At 34.1% G+C, this 19,721-nt stretch overlaps 1 protein-coding gene across 7 annotated transcripts; it reads left to right on the forward strand.

Annotated features, from left to right (window-relative positions):
- Positions 1 to 1,439: 1,439 nt before the first annotated feature.
- Positions 1,440 to 18,911, forward strand: LOC125669849 (stromal membrane-associated protein 1-like). 7 transcript variants are annotated; one of them, XR_007368038.2, is made up of 14 exons: positions 1,440 to 1,647; positions 3,018 to 3,151; positions 3,319 to 3,404; positions 5,687 to 5,783; positions 5,939 to 5,953; positions 6,468 to 6,533; positions 6,650 to 6,761; positions 7,849 to 7,991; positions 8,357 to 8,492; positions 10,029 to 10,070; positions 13,607 to 13,728; positions 15,322 to 15,414; positions 15,625 to 15,866; positions 15,962 to 18,911. XR_007368038.2 is itself a non-coding variant. In XM_048904669.2 (13 exons), the coding sequence occupies exons 1-13, from the start codon at positions 1,530 to 1,532 to the stop codon at positions 15,763 to 15,765; spliced, it is 1,305 nt and encodes a 434-aa protein (XP_048760626.2). In that variant the 5' UTR covers positions 1,440 to 1,529; the 3' UTR covers positions 15,766 to 18,911. The 7 variants fall into 7 exon arrangements, 6 of the variants coding, with proteins under 6 accessions (XP_048760626.2, XP_048760627.2, XP_048760630.2 ...); XM_048904669.2 differs by having other exon boundaries at positions 15,625 to 18,911; XM_048904670.2 differs by having other exon boundaries at positions 1,441 to 1,647; positions 5,693 to 5,783; positions 15,625 to 18,911.
- The last annotated feature ends 810 nt before the right edge of the window (positions 18,912 to 19,721 follow it).

Below are 19,721 nucleotides of genomic sequence, written 5' to 3' on the forward strand. Positions count from 1 at the left end.
GTTTCCACTTATAGCTTGCCTACATACTGAAATTGTTATTCTTATGTATCTTTAGTAATACCAAAACAAATAAGAAACGAAACAAGTATGTCATTTTCTTGGCTACTGAAATTTAATCCCACGAAAATAAAAGCTATATACTTTTATAAAACCTCAGAAACATCTTGGCGTAATTTTTCTCCGGGTCTTGGTTAATCCACAGGGTTTTGACACAATCTGAGCAAACTCGTATATATAATACTCACTATTATACTATATATACCAGTTTGCTCAGATTGTGTCAAAACCCTGTTGTCTAATCGGTGTACATCAACGCTATAACAGCCAATACTTCCAAGAAATAAATCTAAATTTGAACTAAATCATCTAACATCATCTCTGATGTATACAGTTAGAATATTGGGAATGCAAAATTATACATTCAGACAGATTAGAGAAGCTACAACTAAATGTCACAGGATTATATAGACTAGTATCAAGGGGATCTCTTTATTTTGAAACTGTCTGGGAACCCTAGAAAAATAGTCCGACTTTTAAGTAAGAGATACTAGACGATTGCCCAACCCCCATTTTTCTTTATCATACTGCAGTATTGAATGGTAAGAATGAATGGTTGAACTGATGAATTAAAGCTAATGCCTATGTAGTGAAAGATGAACGCTCATAAATGTAGTTCATCACGGTGGGTGTGACCGGTCGACAGGGGATGCTTACTCCTCCTAGGCACCTGATCCCATCCCTGGTATATCCAGGGGTCTGTGTTTGCCCAATTCTTAATTTTTATTCCTTATAGGAGTTATGAGATTGATCACTGTTCGTTATCTTCATCTTTTTAGTTTTATTTAATCAAATCCAGACTAATTTGATAAAACTGTAACAGAACCCCCACCCCATCCCAGGTTCCGAACTACCTTTATGCATGTATTTCATCTTTTCAACATTTTTTTAGTTTTAAAGGCTCATGTGGATTGGTAAAGTAAAATTCATTATCTCAAGTTACATAATTAATTAACACAAGTAGTTGTCAGATTTCTGTGATGTTTCATTCTTTCTTTTTTAATTTCGTTTTGAAATAAATTCTTCCGTTGAATGTTAGAGACATGTGTGTTATTCGTCTATTATAACGCTGTGCTCCCATGGCCGTGCTCCCATGTAATAAGTTTATTGCACAATACATTGAGTGTATGCGTACGCCTACTATGAATCCGCCACAATAGACTCTGACGTCATATTGCAAAACCGCCCACTTCCGGCGGCAAAGTTATGTCCCTTATGTAATTTTTGGGTGAAGAAAGTTACGTGAAAAGGGCGATTTTACAAGAAGACTACACATTTGCTAAATAAATTTAGTTACTATTTTACATATACAAATTCAAAAGTGATCCAATATTTTCATTTATAAGTATTTTCTGTATCAGTAAATTTAGTTAGAGTTATCGTTCTTTATTGGTGACTTCCTGTTTGTTGTCACCAATTTTGTAGATCTGTTTGTGAGTCAAATATTGAAAGGGAGTCCTGTCTGGTAGAAAATGTCGACACGTTTAGAGAAAGAAAAAGCGAAAGCCCAACAGGAGAAGTTCCAGGCCGTATTATCAAACCTTCTCAAAGACGACGATAACAAATACTGTGTGGATTGTGATGCTAAAGGTGGTTTACTTTTTGTTCGACTTCAACCTGTCAACAGTATATTTCATAAGTTCCTTTGTTTTTGTTATGGTTCTTGTATGTCTATTACTACACATTTTGAAGATTCTAGCGGAATTATTGTCTCATTAGTGAATCCCTTGATGGTGGTTATTAATTGTAACACTGTAATTGGTGAAGTCGCTTAACTCTTGCTTCGCTGCGAGTCATTTCATCTATAAATAGAGACATGTCATTCCGTCAGTACTATTAGTTTTGATAATTGTTATAGTTTGTACCATAGCACGAGATCCTTTGGTCCTTTATAATTTATTGGGCCATGAACAATAGATTGGTGAATTTCGCAAGATATTTATTTTTAACGTATAATGTTTATACTTTGTTTCATAAATACGAGAATTATTCTGTCTATGTTCAAATATGGAACATAGTAAAAGAAACAGCATGGACTAAGATTAGTGGTCCCCCAAGACTGCCAATAATTGCATCGGACAACTGGAAATACATATTATAGTCACTAGCACTTGTTTCATAAAAGTAATAAAGCTGACATTCTCTTTATTTTGAAAATAATGAGAAAAAAATTGACAACTTTTATGGTGCAAGCACCTGTGATTTCAGAAGTTTGTTAACCGACCAGAATTTTCTAAGCATGTAGAACCAGATGTTCAGTTGTCTCCCTAGAATCCTGATCACCCAATCTAGAGCCTTAAATGACAGGTGTTTATGTCTCTGTCCAAATGTTAAGATGTGGCCTGAAGAGTCAGGTTGATGTTTGAGGATTTATTCACTCATTACCCTTGCTTCCGTGATCGACTGTTTGATCAAAGAGAAGAGGAGAAGTTCTTATAGTTTTCTAGCATGCCAGAAATACAATTAAGTTCATAGGATACCCAAGATTTTGGACACATTAAATGAAGTAGGATTTTGCTGTGTTTATGTGGGATTTTGTATTATTTGATTAAACAACAATGTAAATCAGTCATTAATACAAGAAATGCACCAATAAAAAGACATGTCTGAAGGATTTCAATTTTTCAGTAATTGTTTTTCCATTTCAAGAAAATATTTTTAAATAATGCAAAAATAAAGTTGGTTTCATTGGTAAATTGTTTTATATCAAGACTCAGAAATTCCCTGTTTAAAAAAAATGCACTACAGGATTCTGTACAGTACCCAAAGATGGTCAATTAACACCTGTAGTTAAAGACTTGTTGCTTGAAAATTAAAAGAAAAACTCATTATAATTCATGGCTTTGTAACAGAACTCTACACCATATTGAAATGAATGAAATAGCTGGGAACTTGTAAGTTGTATGCATACTTCTTCAGTTTTGTTTGATTGTTGAACAATAAATGATTTATCTTTTTAGGACCAAGATGGGCATCCTGGAATTTAGGTATTTTCTTATGTATTCGCTGTGCTGGAATTCACAGAAATCTCGGTGTGCATCTTTCAAAAGTAAAATCTGTCAATTTGGATACATGGACTGCAGAACAAGTTTCTGTAAGTATCAAATAATAATTGTTAAAATTTAGATAGAAATGTGAAATTTATGATTTGAAATGAAAAGACAATCATATGTAGAAAAATGTTTTCCTAGCAATTCATTTTACTTACTTTTGCAATGGTAAGTTATATAATTTGTAATAATCTGTTTTATCTCTTGTCAGATGATGATGGAGATGGGCAACAGTAGAGGTAGAGCCGTTTATGAGGCCAATATTCCTGATGGTTACCGACGTCCACAGACAGACTCGTATCCTTTCACATGTTCAAGTGATTTGTAATGTCTCGGACTTTGATCTCATTAAATTTAAGATCTCTCAAAGTCAGGTCCAGGACCCTAAATTTTTTTTCTTACTTTAGAAATCTCAAACTTCCAATTACTGGCACATATTCCTGTAAATTTCACACTTGATAAATTTAGATAAATACTACTGACTAGTCACCAAGGAAAGTTGTATGAGTGGGTATAAAATGGATGTCATGTAAATTGGATGTCTCTGTACACGAGAAACTTCACCCCATGTACTTGGTGTTGATTATACATGTAATTCATTATAAGCAATGATTAGAATATTTTGAAGTGAATATCTTTTAAATCCTTGAAGGCAAACCTGCTCCTAAAAATATCTTTATATTTTGATAGATTACAATCTTAAGAACAATTTACATTAGTATTGTTTTAGCAGCACCCTTGCCTTGAGGTTGAAATTCACGAAAAAGCAACAAAAAATTAGGGGCGCTGTTTTTGAAAACCTGGTTCATGTTTACGCAGGTATTACTTGTGCTTAGAATAGCCCACTCAGTTGCACCGCTGGCAGTATGAATTTTTTGCCATGGTTTGAATCCGCCTCGTATCCCATTTTTATTTTGCATTTTCAACACTTTTTCATTACTTATGTAATTATGTTGTGTACATTTTTCTTTAAAGGGGCGTGGACATGGTTGAGTCGAAAATTTTATTTTTCCATTTTTATTGTTTACATTGCTTAACTAAGGTATATCTAATGGTTAACCAAAACTAGAATATCAGTTGTTGTGTTACAAGTGAGATCTTTGTTATGTAAACAAGGCTTGTGCCATGTGTAAACAAAAACAGGACACAAGCCTTGTTTACATAAGAAAGAATTGTGAGCTCTGTATCTCCCATGTACCTTGACAACTGACATTCAAATTTTTGCTGACCATTAGAAATACTTTAGTTAAGCATTCTGAACATTAAAAATGGAAAAATAGAATTAGAAAATTTTCAGCTTAATAATATAGTTTAAATGTATATCCATTCTTTATATAAAAGACAACAAACTCAGTCAAGCAGAATGGTCCTCGTTGTGGTCGATTTTATTCCAAGGACAATAATCATTCATTTTGCGTTACTCGACAGAACCACATGTGCGGCGGCAAAAAATCATGCCATACAAGAATTGTTGTGTTTGCCTGTTCAGAACGTCTCTGGGAAAGAGTTCTGTTGTTGGTGAAGTACTATATGCATGAACTTCTTCAGATTTCCATTTTTAAGAATTCAAATACATATATTTATATTACAAATCACATTTTCCTCTATGAACCAACCAATTTCAGCACGCGACACAGTCCGTTCATATTGACTATGAACGGATTATGAACTAACTTAAAGCACGGGACTGGGAGAGCGTAATGATTTGAAAAAATACATGTGTTACAAAGATCTCACAAGTCATAATTCGAATTAAGATTGTGAACTTACTTGGATTATCATCCTAATATTGCGGTCTCCTACCTCCAAAATACAGTGCACCGTGCATTGTTGATAAAAGGCAGGGTGAGACGAAGTGTGACGTCATGTCTATGTGTTGACGTACGTCACAATAACTACTGTGACAGAGGCTAGGAGTTCGTTTCATGCAGCAAAATAGAAGCAATGTAAACAAACGGTGATTTAGTAAATGAATATATATATAAGAAATGAACATCACTTTTGAGCTGTTCATGGTCAATATGAACGGATTTGGATTTGAGGCAAATTCTCTGTGAATCACTAGCGCGATTCACAGAATTTGCCTCAAATCCAAATCCGTTCATACTGACCATGAACAGCTCAAAAGTGCTGTTCATTTCTTAAGCATCAGTGACATGTTTTATTGTTGCCAGAAATAAATGTCTTGTAAAATAGATGTACATCAACTAGAGAGTTGGCCCATAAGTGATTAAGACCAGATATATACCATTACAAAAATATGAAATGTCAGATAGAGCTCTTAATGCATAGATACATGTATCATACTATTACATCATTGTAAGAGGTCCATTAAAAGTTTTTGTCGATGTCCACATACTAGAGGCACTGAAAAGCAACCAATAATTACACTTACTCAGCCTTAGATGACAGTCTAGTATGATTATGGGTGAGCTTTTTGTAAAGACTAAAACCAGATTTTTTCTTTTGTTACCCTCAATTGATCCTTTCAGATATTGAGTATTTGTTAAAATAATTTAATGACACGTCTTCTTTATATTCAATCATATGAAAGATATATATTTTTTAATTAACAAAAGAAAAAGCTCTTTGGAAGCCTTCATTAGAGCAAAATATGAACAGAAGAAGTACATTGCGAGGGAGTGGGTGCCACCTAAAGTTGCAATTCCCAAAGAGGTATGTTACCTATCAGACAATGTCGTGAGATTTATTTACATCAGATGAACATAAGAAAATTTTATGTAGTTTTAATTAGTTAATGCAATAGTTTTAAAGCATTTCTTTGTTTGTGTTGTATGTGTTATTTTTTGAGTGTTCCTGATTTACTGTAGCTAAAAACAGATAGGGTAAGTTTGACTGTAGAGCACATGACTGGCTTCACACTCTGTACTTTGGGCTATGGGACTAACAAGGTGTGGTGGTGGTGGTTCACACATTTGCCTTTATTTCACGTTCTTTACAAAGTGGAAAAAGATGTTGAAAGTAAAAGGATATGGTGACTGAAGAATGAAATTTGAAAACTATTTAAACAAGAAAGTTTAGTTTAGAATAGTGCTTACATATATACGCATACACGTATAACCAATGAGCCATAGTATAAGCTACGATTAACTTACTTCAGTTCTTTCTTTTCTATTTTCTTTAAAGAATATCAACATATGAGAAATTGACTAGATCACATGTTCTTTCTTTACGATTGTAATTTCACATTATAAGTTTGCAGAAGTAGCCATTGGTCTTGGTAGCTTAACTACTAATACTTTTACTTATTTACATGTCCTTGTGTGACATTAAATTGTTAATTACAAGTTATTGCTAATTTTACCATGTTAGCCTCACCATGGAATTGTATGATTTCAGCTTTTAGAGGATGAAAAAGCAGACAAGAAAAAACGACAGAAGCAGACAATGATACAGCTCTCCACAGTATGTGAACACACACTTGTATAGTCATTGTTTATTGAATATGTTAACTGGAATTGTTTATAGGTATGAGTCATTGTATTCAATGTGATAGAATGAAGCAAGTTTTGTTGTAATAGGTCCCTAAAACAAAACCCCCAGAGAGTTCAGCCACTTCTTCACCTAAAAAAGAACCAGCACCCATCACCAGTCAAGCAACATCCAGCAGCTCAAACGATCTTCTGGGACTAGGTCAGTAAAACCTCTCAATGTGTATATCTTTAATTAAAGTTGTATGGTCTGACTTTTGACAATTTTTTTCCACCTTGCTAAAACACTGTCATATTACCACATGTACATATTTATATTATTCAACTGTTTTAACCAGAATTATTTTGCTTTAAATGGGTGTTTACAAACAATGGTTGCTTGACCATTTCTAATGCATATTTAAAAGATAAATAAAATGACAGTCCAGTTCAGACTTAGATCATTGATGGTCTTATCTGTGTAAAGCTGTGTATTTTGTTACTACAATACTATGCTATAAGTGTTTCACGATTTTGTTTAAGAGAAATGAAAATATCAAATATCTTTAGTAATCCTAAATGTCTTCGTTATTTTATGCTCGTTCAAACCTGGTTGCGTCTGGAGTTATGTACGTCATCTTGGAATTCCCCTCATATGCTTAAGGCTATTTATAGACATATAGCCAAACATGGCTTTGAATCTGCAAGAAATTACACCAGTCCCCATGTTTGAACAAAGAAGGAAGAAAAAAAGTTGAGATGGCAGAATTAACTGGATATGACTTACCTATATATACTGGACCCCTTGTTTCTTTATTTGATTCCAATATGATACACTTACGCAGAAGTTCCCACCACGAGCAGCAAATGTATTTATGGGTTCCCTCCATATTTACGTTTCAGATAATCTTCTCACTGTTTTCTATTACATGCAGATGTTTTCAGTTATGTAATTAAGGGAAAGTTGATAACTTTTAAAACTGATTCAGCTGCATTTATCAAGTCTGTACACTTTGAAAAAAAAACAACAACAGGTGAATATCGGACCATACAGCTTTAACCCTTCATAGCAGAGTTTGAGAGGATAATAGATATGATGATGCAAGTGGGTTATAATGGATGAATGAGTCTGTGTTCAATGCTATTATAAAATGCATAATATTCAATGTTGCATTTGAAGTTATGTCTAATTATAAAGAGATGCAATATTTTATATTGCTCTTGTTATGCTATCCAATGCATTTCAATAATGAGAAGTGAATTTTCACATGTATTATCTATAGATTCTAATTGTTATTTTTTTTATACAGAGACACCAGTTGTTAATAAACAAAATACATCGGGCAGTTCCAATGATTTGCTTGGAGGATTGGGGGATCTTATAGGAGCACCTGTTTCTTCACAGACAGGCTCAACAACTCAGACTAGTCAACCTCTACAATCAACACAGCAGGTACTGTATACAGGGAAATATTTGCCCCTGTTTTATTTTCGTCCCTTTCATCCTCGTTGTCACTGGGCGAATTTAAGAGTGGGCAAAACTGTTTTCTCTCATATCTCTCTTTTAGCACAACTGTCTGGGTGAATTTAAAACAGGACATAACTGTCTACAAGTGTAGAAAGGCGAAAATAACACGAGGTGAAAATAACACGAGGCGAAAATAACCTTGTGAACAGTATTAAAATTCAAATATCTATTCTATTCACCTGACTGCTACCAACTGAACTATATTCTTATGATCTATAAGGTCACACATAAATTGACCCAAGACTTAGCCTAGAAGTCTTTAGTGATCTAATTTAATGAATATTTCATAGAATGGAGAAACAGAGCTTAATCTTTTCCAAGATTCTGGATCAGAGAAACCTCAGGATAAATCTACAAAGGCTTCTATAATGGCTTTATTCGGCAGCTCGTCATCTCAACAGCCGCAACAACAGTTTGGAGTACCAGGTACTGTAAAACCCACTCACAGTTTAGGAATTTATTGAATATTTAGCATAACACAAAGAATAGCTATACCATGTGTATTGATCACCACTTTAACTGCTATTAACGTATTAACATACTTATTTGTATAATAATGGAATATTGCAGGAAGGGGTGAGTTTTTTTTCATTAATCAGCTTTTTTAAGAGAAGGGTGGCATAGTTGCTAACTCACAAACCTGCCCTCCCCATTTGCCCAAATTTTGTCAATTTTTAGTCAATTTTGCATTATTTTCTCCCTAAAAGTAACTGCTGCGGTTGCTCAATTGGTAGAGCACTCATTTCATGTGGAGGTCTGGATTTATCCCAAGCTGAAACAGTAAAAAAGATAGTGATTGTCATTTGACAACCTCTTAGTATTAGAAATAAAAGTTGTGGGGCTCTCAGATTTTTTATACCTTTAAAAACAAGGAAGAACCATCTCTGTTGATTGGTCATAAAAGTCAGACATCTAAATTTGTGGCAGTTCACCAAATGCTCGTGCCATCTTGAAATAAGTGAAAAGTTCTTGAAGGGATGTTAAACTTCAAACAATAAATTAATTAGTTAACATACCTAGAAGATGGGGTTATATATTCCTGTACAAATTCAACATTACCTATTTGTATCATATTAATAGCTCCTTGAGACTGCTAGAGGTTGGCAACTATGAGGATGCAAAGCTAGCACTAAAACCTTTATTAACATTAATACAAATTTACATGTATCACAGCTCTCAATTTTCTAAAACTTGGGACTGGGGCTGATACAAGATCCAAGTCCCAATGTGGAAAAGGCCACATTTTCCTCCAAATTTAGTGTGTTTTTTCCAGTCACAAAACTGTGTCAAGATCGATTTCAACAACCTCCAAAGATGAACATCACATTAACTTCCTTTGAAAGTAATGCTCATTAATGAATCGATATTTGCTTTCATCATTTCTTAACGTATTATTGAAATGAATTCTAACTTAAAGAAAAATATTACTTCTCCCCAATGCCAATAGCATATGCTCCAATCCCCAAAAGTGAGAGTTTTGTGTATCATGTGAATTGTTTAATAGAGGCAGCTACCAGGTGTATTTCTAACGTGTTTTAACAGAGCTTCTGCAGACAGATTGTGGGATTATTGTATTTTATGAAAGTTATTCTAGATAAGAGAGAACAATTTCACGCTCAGAATTTAATTAATTCACAGGAATTTTAATTTAGACTTTCAACATAGATTTCTTTGTGCCCAAACATGAAAGATAATGTTATTTCAGGTAATTTTAGAATTGATACAAGACCAGTAAATTTTTGGGTTTTTTGAAATGAAGCTTCAGTTATTTATGAGACCAAATTCTCGTGTGAAAATTTTAAGACGTCCAAATGACGGAATTTTTCAGATGCTACTCTTTTCAAGTGTTGGTGACTGTATTTGTGATCGGTACTTTAACAGTCTCTCTGAACATGCAGATTAAAGAAATGCCTGGTTATAGCACTAACTGTCTGTTATATAACCCACATTTGCCACTTACAGGTAGCATTGCACAGCCCTATGATGTTTACCAGTATGAAGCAGGTACAGACCACAAGCATGCTTCCGGCTTATTTATGTCTTGAGTAGTAGAATTTTCCTGGCTTTTGTCCATTTATTCTTACAAATATACAAATGCATTTACATGTGCCTTTATTTTCAGGTCTTTTGTAAAAAAAAAAATTGATGGTTTTGGAAAAGATTGCATGATATTTATGTTTTGATTGCAATGTTTATCTCTAGAAATCTTCAAAGATTGTGACATTTGAAAACTGTTTGACATTGCTTGATTTTCCAATTTTGTTCCATGGAGTGGAATATCATTCTAGTCTATCTTACTTCCATCTGTGTAACACCTGGGTTTCCAGAGGATACCTCACATTGTCTGAGCTTTAGCAATGAAATTTCACATGAAATATCACCATGACTTGAAAATGTTCCCTTTTTTATATGTCCGTCAAAGACGGGACATATTATGGTATGGCACCATCTGTCTGTCCAGCCCTTGTGGGCAAAATACAAAGTGAACTTTAAACTCCAGGATCTTACAATTGGTGCATTTGATCACCATAATGAGAGGAAGATGCCTATTGCTTTTCATCTGTCGGCACGGGTTTGAATCCCACTCACGCCGGTAAGTGAGAAAGTTTCCCAGTTTACTTTCGGAAGGTCGGTGGTCTCTTCCCAGGTACATTGTATCTGGGTTCTCTCTTCCACCAATAAAAAACTGGGCGCCACCAGATAACTGAAAAATTGTTGAGTGTGGCGGAAAACATCAATCAATCAATATTGCTTCTCAAGGTCCAGGATCAAAGGTCAAGGTCATAGTATCAGTTACAAGGAAAACCTTGTAGGCGGAATACAGACCAAACTATTGGGGCTAGGATCTTGCAACTTCATACAATTAATCACCATGATATATAAGAGGTAGATGCCTATTGTTTTTCAAGGTCATAGTATCTGTTAATTGGAAAACCTTGAAGGCAGAATACAGATCAAACTAGGACCATCACACTTGGTACACATACTCCTCATGCCAAGTGGAGGACCCCTTTTGATCTTTAAGGTCAAGGTCATAGTACATGTATCACTTAGTTGGAAAACTTTGTAGGCAGAATACAGACTGAACTGTTGGGGCTTGGACCATCGAACTTGGTACACATACACCTTATTCCAAGCAGAGGATGCCTATTGTTTTTCAAGATCAAAGGTCAAGATCGTAGTATCATTTAGTCAAAAAACTGTTTTCATTTCGAAAATACACATATTGCCCTGAAATTTAGTCACAAGCTTCCTCTTAGAAGAATATAAGTTTAGTTTGCATTTCAGTTGCCAGTGGATTGGTGCACCATGACCTACTTTAGGGGTAAAAGTAGGTCAAACAATTTTCCAGATTTTTTTTCTGGTTATGAATACAGGTATTACCCTGAAATTTTGTCACAAACTCCCTCTCAGAGAAATACATAATCAATTCACACTTCAACTTAATTGGTGCACCATGACCTACTTTAGGGCTAAAAGTAGGTCAAATAGTTTTGTGGACTTTTTCTCATCATGGATACAGTTGTTGCACTGAAGGTCTAACAGGCATATGTTGTACCATTGGCAGTACTCTTGTTTTTTCAGGTCAAGAAGGTCAAAGTCACTAGGTCGCATATTATGAGAAATGGATTCTGGATATTATCTGCAATACTTTTTGAGTTTTATCATGAAATTTCCCTTGAAGTCTTCATGACTGAAGGATGACCCCTATTGTTTTAGTCCAAGGTCACTTGAGTTGCATATGGCAAAAGCTACTCTGAAATATTATTTAAGCCTTAGTAATGAAACTTCAAATGAAATTAAAGATGATCCTTATTGTTATTTAGTAATGAAACTTAGCAAGGAGTCTTTGTAAGCTTTTCTCCCCTTTTAAAGAGAGCAAATAAAATATCAAAATATAAATTGATGTAAGGAACATGAGTTCAGTTAATTTGCTTGTCAATATACCTCACATTTCCACATGTATTCAGTATATTTTAATTGTCATAAGTACATGAACTTAAGAAGTTGGTCATGGAAATGCATGTAAAACGAAGGTCTATTTTGATAATGAGTTTGTATATAGCAAGTGTATAATGAGTTTGTTGATTTCAAATAGTAAATTTTCAGCTGTACTTAATAATTTCCTTCTCTTTGCATAAATTGGAGCAAAGTTTATAACAAAAAAAAAACACCTTGAATAAACAAAGATATCTTCCTTTTAATATTCAGTGTGTTTATGAAAACAAGAAAACTGGTATATACCATGAAAATTGCTCAAAAGAATCTTTATCCTTATGGAAATACTTTGTGGAAATAAAAAAAAGAGAATTTTTATCAAGAAATATCATTTAATAGATACTGACTAAGAGGATTTGCAACTCCAAATATTTTAATAAACAGTTTTGTTTATGCTTCATAATATTTTAAAGTTGTTTTTTTGGTTTTTTGTTGGTTTTTTTTTTTTGTTATATGCTACATAACATGTATACCTTTCTGAAAGCATTCAGTGAATGCATATACTTACACATTTGCATATCTCATAAATGTTTGAATTCCAAAGTGAATGTTATATCTGAAAGTGATCCTGTAAAAATACAAATTCTTTATCAAGAGTTTTCTAGTAAAGGACTAATTCTTTCCTTTTGTGTGTTACAGGGGGTGTGTACTATCATTTTGCGTGTTACAGGGGGGGAGGTGTACTTTTGTTTTGTGTGTTACAGGAGGTGTGTACTATCATTTTGCGTGTTACAGGGGGTGTGTACTTTTGTTTTGTGTGTTACAGGGGGTGTGTACTATCATTTTGCGTGTTACAGGGGGTGTGTACTTTTGTTTTACGTGTTACAGGGGGTGTGTACTATCATTTTGTGTGTTACAGGGGGTGTGTACTATCATTTTGCGTGTTACAGGGGGTGTGTACCATCATTTTGCGTGTTACAGGGAGTGTGTACTTTTGTTTTGTGTGTTACAGGGGGTGTGTACTATCATTTTGCGTGTTACAGGGGGTGTGTACTATCATTTTGCGTGTTACAGGGGGTGTGTACTTTTGTTTTGTGTGTTACAGGGGGTGTGTACTATCATTTTGCGTGTTACAGGGGGTGTGTACTATCATTTTGTGTGTTACAGGGGGTGTGTACTATCATTTTGCGTGTTACAGGGGGTGTGTACTATCATTTTGCGTGTTACAGGGGGTGTGTACTATCATTTTGTGTGTTACAGGGGGTGTGTACTATCATTTTGCGTGTTACAGGGGGTGTGTAGTATCATTTTGTGTGTTACAGGGGGTGTGTACTTTTGTTTTGCGTGTTACAGGGGGTGTGTACTTTTGTTTTGTGTGTTACAGGGGGTGTGTACTTTCCTTTTGTGTGTTACAGGGAGTGTGTACTTTTGTTTTGTGTGTTACAGGGGGTGTGTACTTTTTTTTTGTGTGTTACAGGGGGTGTGTACTTTCCTTTTGTGTGTTACAGGGAGTGTGTACTTTTGTTTTGTGTGTTACAGGGGGTGTGTACTTTTGTTTTGTGTGTTACAGGGGGTGTGTACTTTCCTTTTGTGTGTTACAGGGGGTGTGTACATGCCACAGCAGAACTTGGGGATGTATGGGATGCCACAAAACAGTATGATGGCACCAGCACCAAACATGCAGTACCAACAACAAATGGGCATGATGAACATGCCACAACAGGTAGGGCTTCATTTCTCTCAACTTAGTGAATTTTCATTGGATAAGAAGAGGATGCACCATTTTCATTTTGCATGTTTACATGGTGTTGATTTGTAAAGTAACAGAAATGTTGTGTCATTTTATACTTCCCTTAAATACTGTTTGGGTTTGTTGGTCTTACTCTGTTTGTCTGTGGACTTGTATTGTCCAGAGATTTTTTTAGAGGCTGTTCATACACTTTCACTAAATTTTGTGGAAATTTTGTGTACAATGTAAACCTGTGCATATATTAATTTCAGGTTGATTTGTTTATCATTAGAAGTTTTTGCCATTTGTAGTTATTTTTCATGATATTTCTGTAAATTTTGCAAGTGTCTTCCCCCTAACAACTTTTGGTATTCTGGCACAGACTGTTGTTGGTGACAACTAATTTTCGCAACTAAGATAATTTAAAAACGTGCAAGAAACATTAATGGTCTGGTTTGCGGCTAGAAATATTTGCGAGGAAGTGGTTCTCGCACGCAAATGTTAGTTGGTTTACAGTATACAGTATATTGTAAGACCCTGGAATATACTGCAGACCCTGAAATACAGCAGCTTGTAATAGATTGATAAATTTATAACCAAGGCAAAGTTCAGATTTTATTCCATGCCAGTGGATAAAACACTGCAATGGAAAATATAGCATCATAAGACGTGAAGAAAGATATAGCATAACTGTTTTACACATACATGTACATAGAAATTATCATGATGTCACAAATTATTACGTCCCATTGTTTTAAAATTAAATGGCACCTCAAAATGAGATAATTGTACAATAAATATAGAATTCCTATCGAATATGCTTAGCTATTTAATCTAAACAATTATCAAGTATAACATCGTTCAGAAATATTAGTTATCTACTATATTTATGCATAAAACTTGGATGTACAGCAGAGACGATGAATGATGCACCATAAGTCTACACGTGGCTACAAGTTGCATAAGTCTACACGTGGCTACAAGTTGCATAGTAAATAGAATGATAAAACATTCGTCTTATAATCTATGCATTTAACAAAATGTTCTCAGATTGATTAGGAAGTTTTTACACACATACAAAATTACTCACTGTAGTTCCCCTTGAGAAAACCAAACTTTCAGGCCGAGGCTGCCGAGATATGCATTGTGATGTTCTCAATAATGACATAACATAAACATCAAAATATCAAGTCATACAAAATGAATTCGATTTTTTACAAAAGAAAAATATGAGATATCGTACCAGCACATTTGGGGGTGTATTGACTTATCCAGTTCTGCCTGTTTGTCCTCTCATCCGTCTGTTACTGGGGTATTGAATTGATTTCATCTTGTTTAAAAATATAAATTCAAGTTGGGGTCTAAAGATCTCTACTGTGTTGTTCAGTTTGGCATTATCTTCCTTTTTTACACGATGAATATTGATAAAAAAAAATTAATGTGTAGCCTGTAACTTGTATTCAGGCAGAACATGAATTATTTTGAAACTTGCCTGTGTATTTTTCTGGTAATCAATTATATGCCCTAATAATGAATAAGCCCTGCGGTCATATTAGTCTCATTATGACAGGTCTAGTTTACTTTCAGCAACATGGAATGTATAACATGATGGGTGTGCCCCCAGGTAGCCAGGCAGGGTATGGGAACCAGCAACAAATGCAACAAATGCAGTATCAACAGGTAAGGATTCCGTCTCAGTAGATGTACCAAGATTAAGTTTATTCCATCCATTAATCTGCTGATGTCATCGCTATTGTAAATATAATGAAGAATTGTCCTAGAATTCACGTGTACTTTTTTTTTTTTTATCAGTCTTAACAATGACTGAGAGAAGAATAGTGGTAATCAGATCCTTATGCAAAAAATAATGTTTCATTGCTGTCTTTGTAGATGCAACAACAAATGGCCCAGATGCGCTTGGGAAATGGAAATGTGGGTGTGGTGGGGGCTCCTATGGGAAACCAGGGGGCCATGAATTGGGGTGCACCACCAAACAATGGACAGACTCTTTCAACAAATTTATGGAAATGATGATACTGAAATCGTAGTGTTGAATTAACATTCCATGCTTTCACGCTGGATAGTGTGTAGGACTGGTGGTCTCGATGTAGTCCTGATAGCTTTCTAACTGGGTAACAATCAATAGACAGGGTCATGTTCCAGTTTTATTGAAATACAAAACATTTTAAATTGAGACAAGTATTTTTATTAAAATGATATTTTTTAGATTAAGCCCTGAAGAAGATAAGATGTATCAATAAAAACACGGACCACAAAAGAGTGTATTTTGGAGGAGGAATCATTATATTTTTAGGTCATTTTTAACAACATCAATGTCTTGGTTAATTTTCTGTAACGTATGTGTATGTGCAATCTACAAACTATCATGGTATTTAAACTTACTTTTTGTAAATGTGAATTCAGGGATATTTTGCTCTAAACCATTAAAGGACACATATCGTGTTTTCAAAGTATACAAAATTATATGCATTTTGTCTTCCTTATGCTTATAGAAATTAATTGTAATAGTTTGTTCGCTGAAGTATTGCGATAATTAGCCACAATACGGACTTAAATCTAAGCCCCGATTTCAAAAAGCCTAGTTAATTAGATAGGTAGTCACGTGGTACAGTGACGTCATATGCGACCTTCGTCGATCAACTTGTTGTAAAAGTAGTGTTAGATATTTTTAAAAACTCGGGTTTTAGGGGCCTAATAAATTTACCATGGATAACATTTATTTCGATGTTAACAAATTTCCCGAGTCTTATATCTTTTAGCCACCAGTGCATACAAATAGCGGCCCAAATGTAGCGAGGAAAGCGAGTATGAAATCTGCGAGTAAATAATGTTTACATGGGATCACTGTCTAAACACAATATGGTAATGTCATTTCTGTAAACAACTGTAATTAGCGTTGTTGCTTTTTGAAAATAAACAGTGCAATTATTATTAAATTTATTTTGGAGAAGTTAGATAGATCTAAATTATGATACGATTATGTATCATTGACAACTAGGCCTACTGTCACGGGTGCATTTCGAAAAAAAATAATAATAATAAAAATTATCAAACTTATGGTGAAAATCCCAATACTTTTAAATTATTTTATTCAAGCAATTTTATTAATCATTATTTTTTGTTGTTGTTATCTACACGTTGTTACTTAGGAAGTGGGAGCGCGGCGTGCTGTACGTTGTTGTAAACACGTACGTGTTCCTTTAAAAAAAAAAAATGAAAGCATTATAATTCAATTCAAAGTTGGGAAATATCATATTTTATTATTTATAATTGAAAGTTCAATTATCTTTTATCTTCAAATTTCTTTTTTAAAACTACCAGTTGGTAGACACTGCTAGCGAAGTTTTGCCTATATGGTGTTACAAGGTGAAGGTCAGTTGGTGCGAGTGTGTATTGAATTTGAGAACAGAACGGAAAGCATAAGCCGTAGGCCTATAAGTAACAGTGGGTAGCTTCGATAGAACCATTTTCTCGCAGTTTATCTACGTCTTTGTCCAAGTGCTTGTTTAAAAAAGTACAGGTACCAATTCTACTGGGTTTTTTTAATGGCAAAATCGTTGTGCCGACAAAAAATATTCACGTCTTGTCCCTCATACCTTCCTTCGAAAATTGAAAAAAACACAGTTCAAAGCCTCTCTACTGACAGCAAGTACACCCTTAAACGGCACAAAACACCCTAATGCAGTGTTATTTACAAGCCGTTAATGTGATAATTGTTTGTTTGTCAATTAAATCTAATCTGTTTATGAAATGGCTAACAACTGTTTTCAAATCTTCTCGCTCGAGGTCGCATATGACGTCACAGATAATGGCGCGTAAAATATCGAAGAAAATATGCATATCGCAAGATTTGAATTTCATCGCTTTCAAACTCGAAAACTACGCAAACTGTTTCATTTAAAACACATGTAAAGTAGTTTTAGGCATGAAATGAATTAATTTTGCTGAAAAAATTAAAAAGTTTAAAAACATGCGATGTGTCCTTTAATGAAAGAATGATCAATTATAATCAGTGATTTGTTTCTACATACAAGTGCCCACATTTAGCTTCATATGTTGTGAAGTTTTAGAGGTATCTGTGGTATAGTGCAACACCCTTAGAAAACACAAAATCATCACTGGTGTCAATATTATTAGAGGTACAGTGCAGGATAAATATATTTAAAATGTTGAACAAAGCAACACATGTTCTGTGGTACGTAACATTCAAACTAATTTCAAATTCTTATTTAGATAAAGGCTTTAAGATCAGAATTGACAAGAATATTGCCGTTTCTGTACAAAAGTGTTGAGCGTGCATGTATATGTGTGACATGTATTCATTTTATGTGTAAGATAATTATAATGTGAGTGTTGTATTAGGTATACTTTATACTTTGTAATGAAGTCTGTTAGCGGGTTGTCAGTATTTTTGTTTAAAAAACAAATTGGAACTAGATTTTTTTTTTTCATTTGACATATTCTGTCAATAATGCATTAAAGAAAGGGGATGAAAACTGTTTGTTTGAATATAACTGCTAGTGAACCTCAGATTTCTTATTTGAAAAAGAATTTCTGTTAATAAAAAAGAAAATATGTGAATATGAATAAAAACATATTCTGTTGGAAAGTTGATAAAATGAATTATGTAAGAGCTCTTGTTGGTGCACCTGAATCTCTGCCTAGAGTTGTTTGTACTTCACACACACTGGCTACACATTTACAGATGACAGATTTTTTCCTGTGCTGCATTGCCATTCACAGAAGGCAGATTTTTCTCCTTTTGAAATTCTGTTTGACCATGTGCGCACTCCGAAAAATATTCATCCCCAATATACTCTTCATCATGTAAATCTGTTTATAGCTGATTCAATATTTCCCCGAAAAATGATTATGCATATATCATGCTTCAGCATAACTAGCCATTGGGTTATAATAAATGTATATTTGTATGTGTCGAAGCAAAAGAATTTTTTTAAACCCTAAGATGTTGACAGAGGTGTATGTGAGAGCAAGCAATATGACAACTTTGGGTAGAGATAGGCTTGGATGTAACAAAAGGCTTTGTTGCTGGAGATTTTTCATTGCCAAATTGTTGATGTATATATTAAAATTATTTTATTTGTTTTATTATTATTTTTTTTGTATAATGTGCATCAATAAATTTCATCATTGTTTATGTTAGAGTCTCCTCTTTAATTTCCTACTAGACAGAAGAGATTTCTAGAATGTTTAAAAGTAGATAACTTCTTCAGACAGATCATGTTATATTTCAAACTGATTTGGTGAAACACACATCACCTTTGCATTAATGCAGAGTGCTTGGCTTTCTTGGACACAACCTTGCACAATTCAACTAGAACAAACAAGAGGTCCACAGGCCTTATCGGTCAGCTGAATACTAGTGAAAAAGTATCACTACTTCCATGGGCTATGAAATCTAGAAAAAAATTCCTGTTCTGAATATCTAAGTTAAATTCTAATGTTCAGCAACAGTATGTGTTCTTAAAACTTCACTCCTTCAAAATTGCATACACTGATGAAAGGCTTTAAGGTAGCTCCATCCTCATGTGACTTATCAATATTAATGGTTAAAAGTGGAAAACCTTTATTACTTTCCACTCAGTATAGTTTAATTCAATTAATAACCAAAGAAAATATATAAGTCACCACCTTTTTAAAGATGTCAGACATACAAAAACAGAAGTATACATCAACATCAGAAAATCACACATTTTCGTTAAACAGAATAATAAAAATAGATAAAAACTTGTTGAAATGACAAAATTAAATATCAACAGTTTTAAAACACTGCTAACTCATAAATATGTATAGATTAATTGTGGATATTAGGGAAACCAATGTATAATAGACATCCAGTAGAGGAAATTCCAGCATAGGAGTTATTGCCCTTGACAACATTTTTTAAATAATAAATAATTGATTATATATGGAAAATATAAACTTTTTCAGTATTATTAGTTTAC

Source organism: Ostrea edulis, chromosome 4, assembly GCF_947568905.1.
Source record: "Ostrea edulis chromosome 4, xbOstEdul1.1, whole genome shotgun sequence".
Taxonomy (NCBI): domain Eukaryota; kingdom Metazoa; phylum Mollusca; class Bivalvia; order Ostreida; family Ostreidae; genus Ostrea; species Ostrea edulis.

What these genes read in the sequence shown, in the direction of transcription:
- LOC125669849 (XM_048904669.2), top strand. Translation starts at nt 1,530, where the DNA reads ATGTCGACACGTTTAGAGAAAGAAAAAGCGAAAGCCCAACAGGAGAAG. An exon ending in GGACTGCAGAACAAGTTTCT is followed by an intron (nt 3,152 to 3,318) that starts GTAAGTATCAAA and finishes ATCTCTTGTCAG; the next exon opens with ATGATGATGGAGATGGGCAA. An exon ending in CTCTACAATCAACACAGCAG is followed by an intron (nt 7,992 to 8,356) that starts GTACTGTATACA and finishes AATATTTCATAG; the next exon opens with AATGGAGAAACAGAGCTTAA.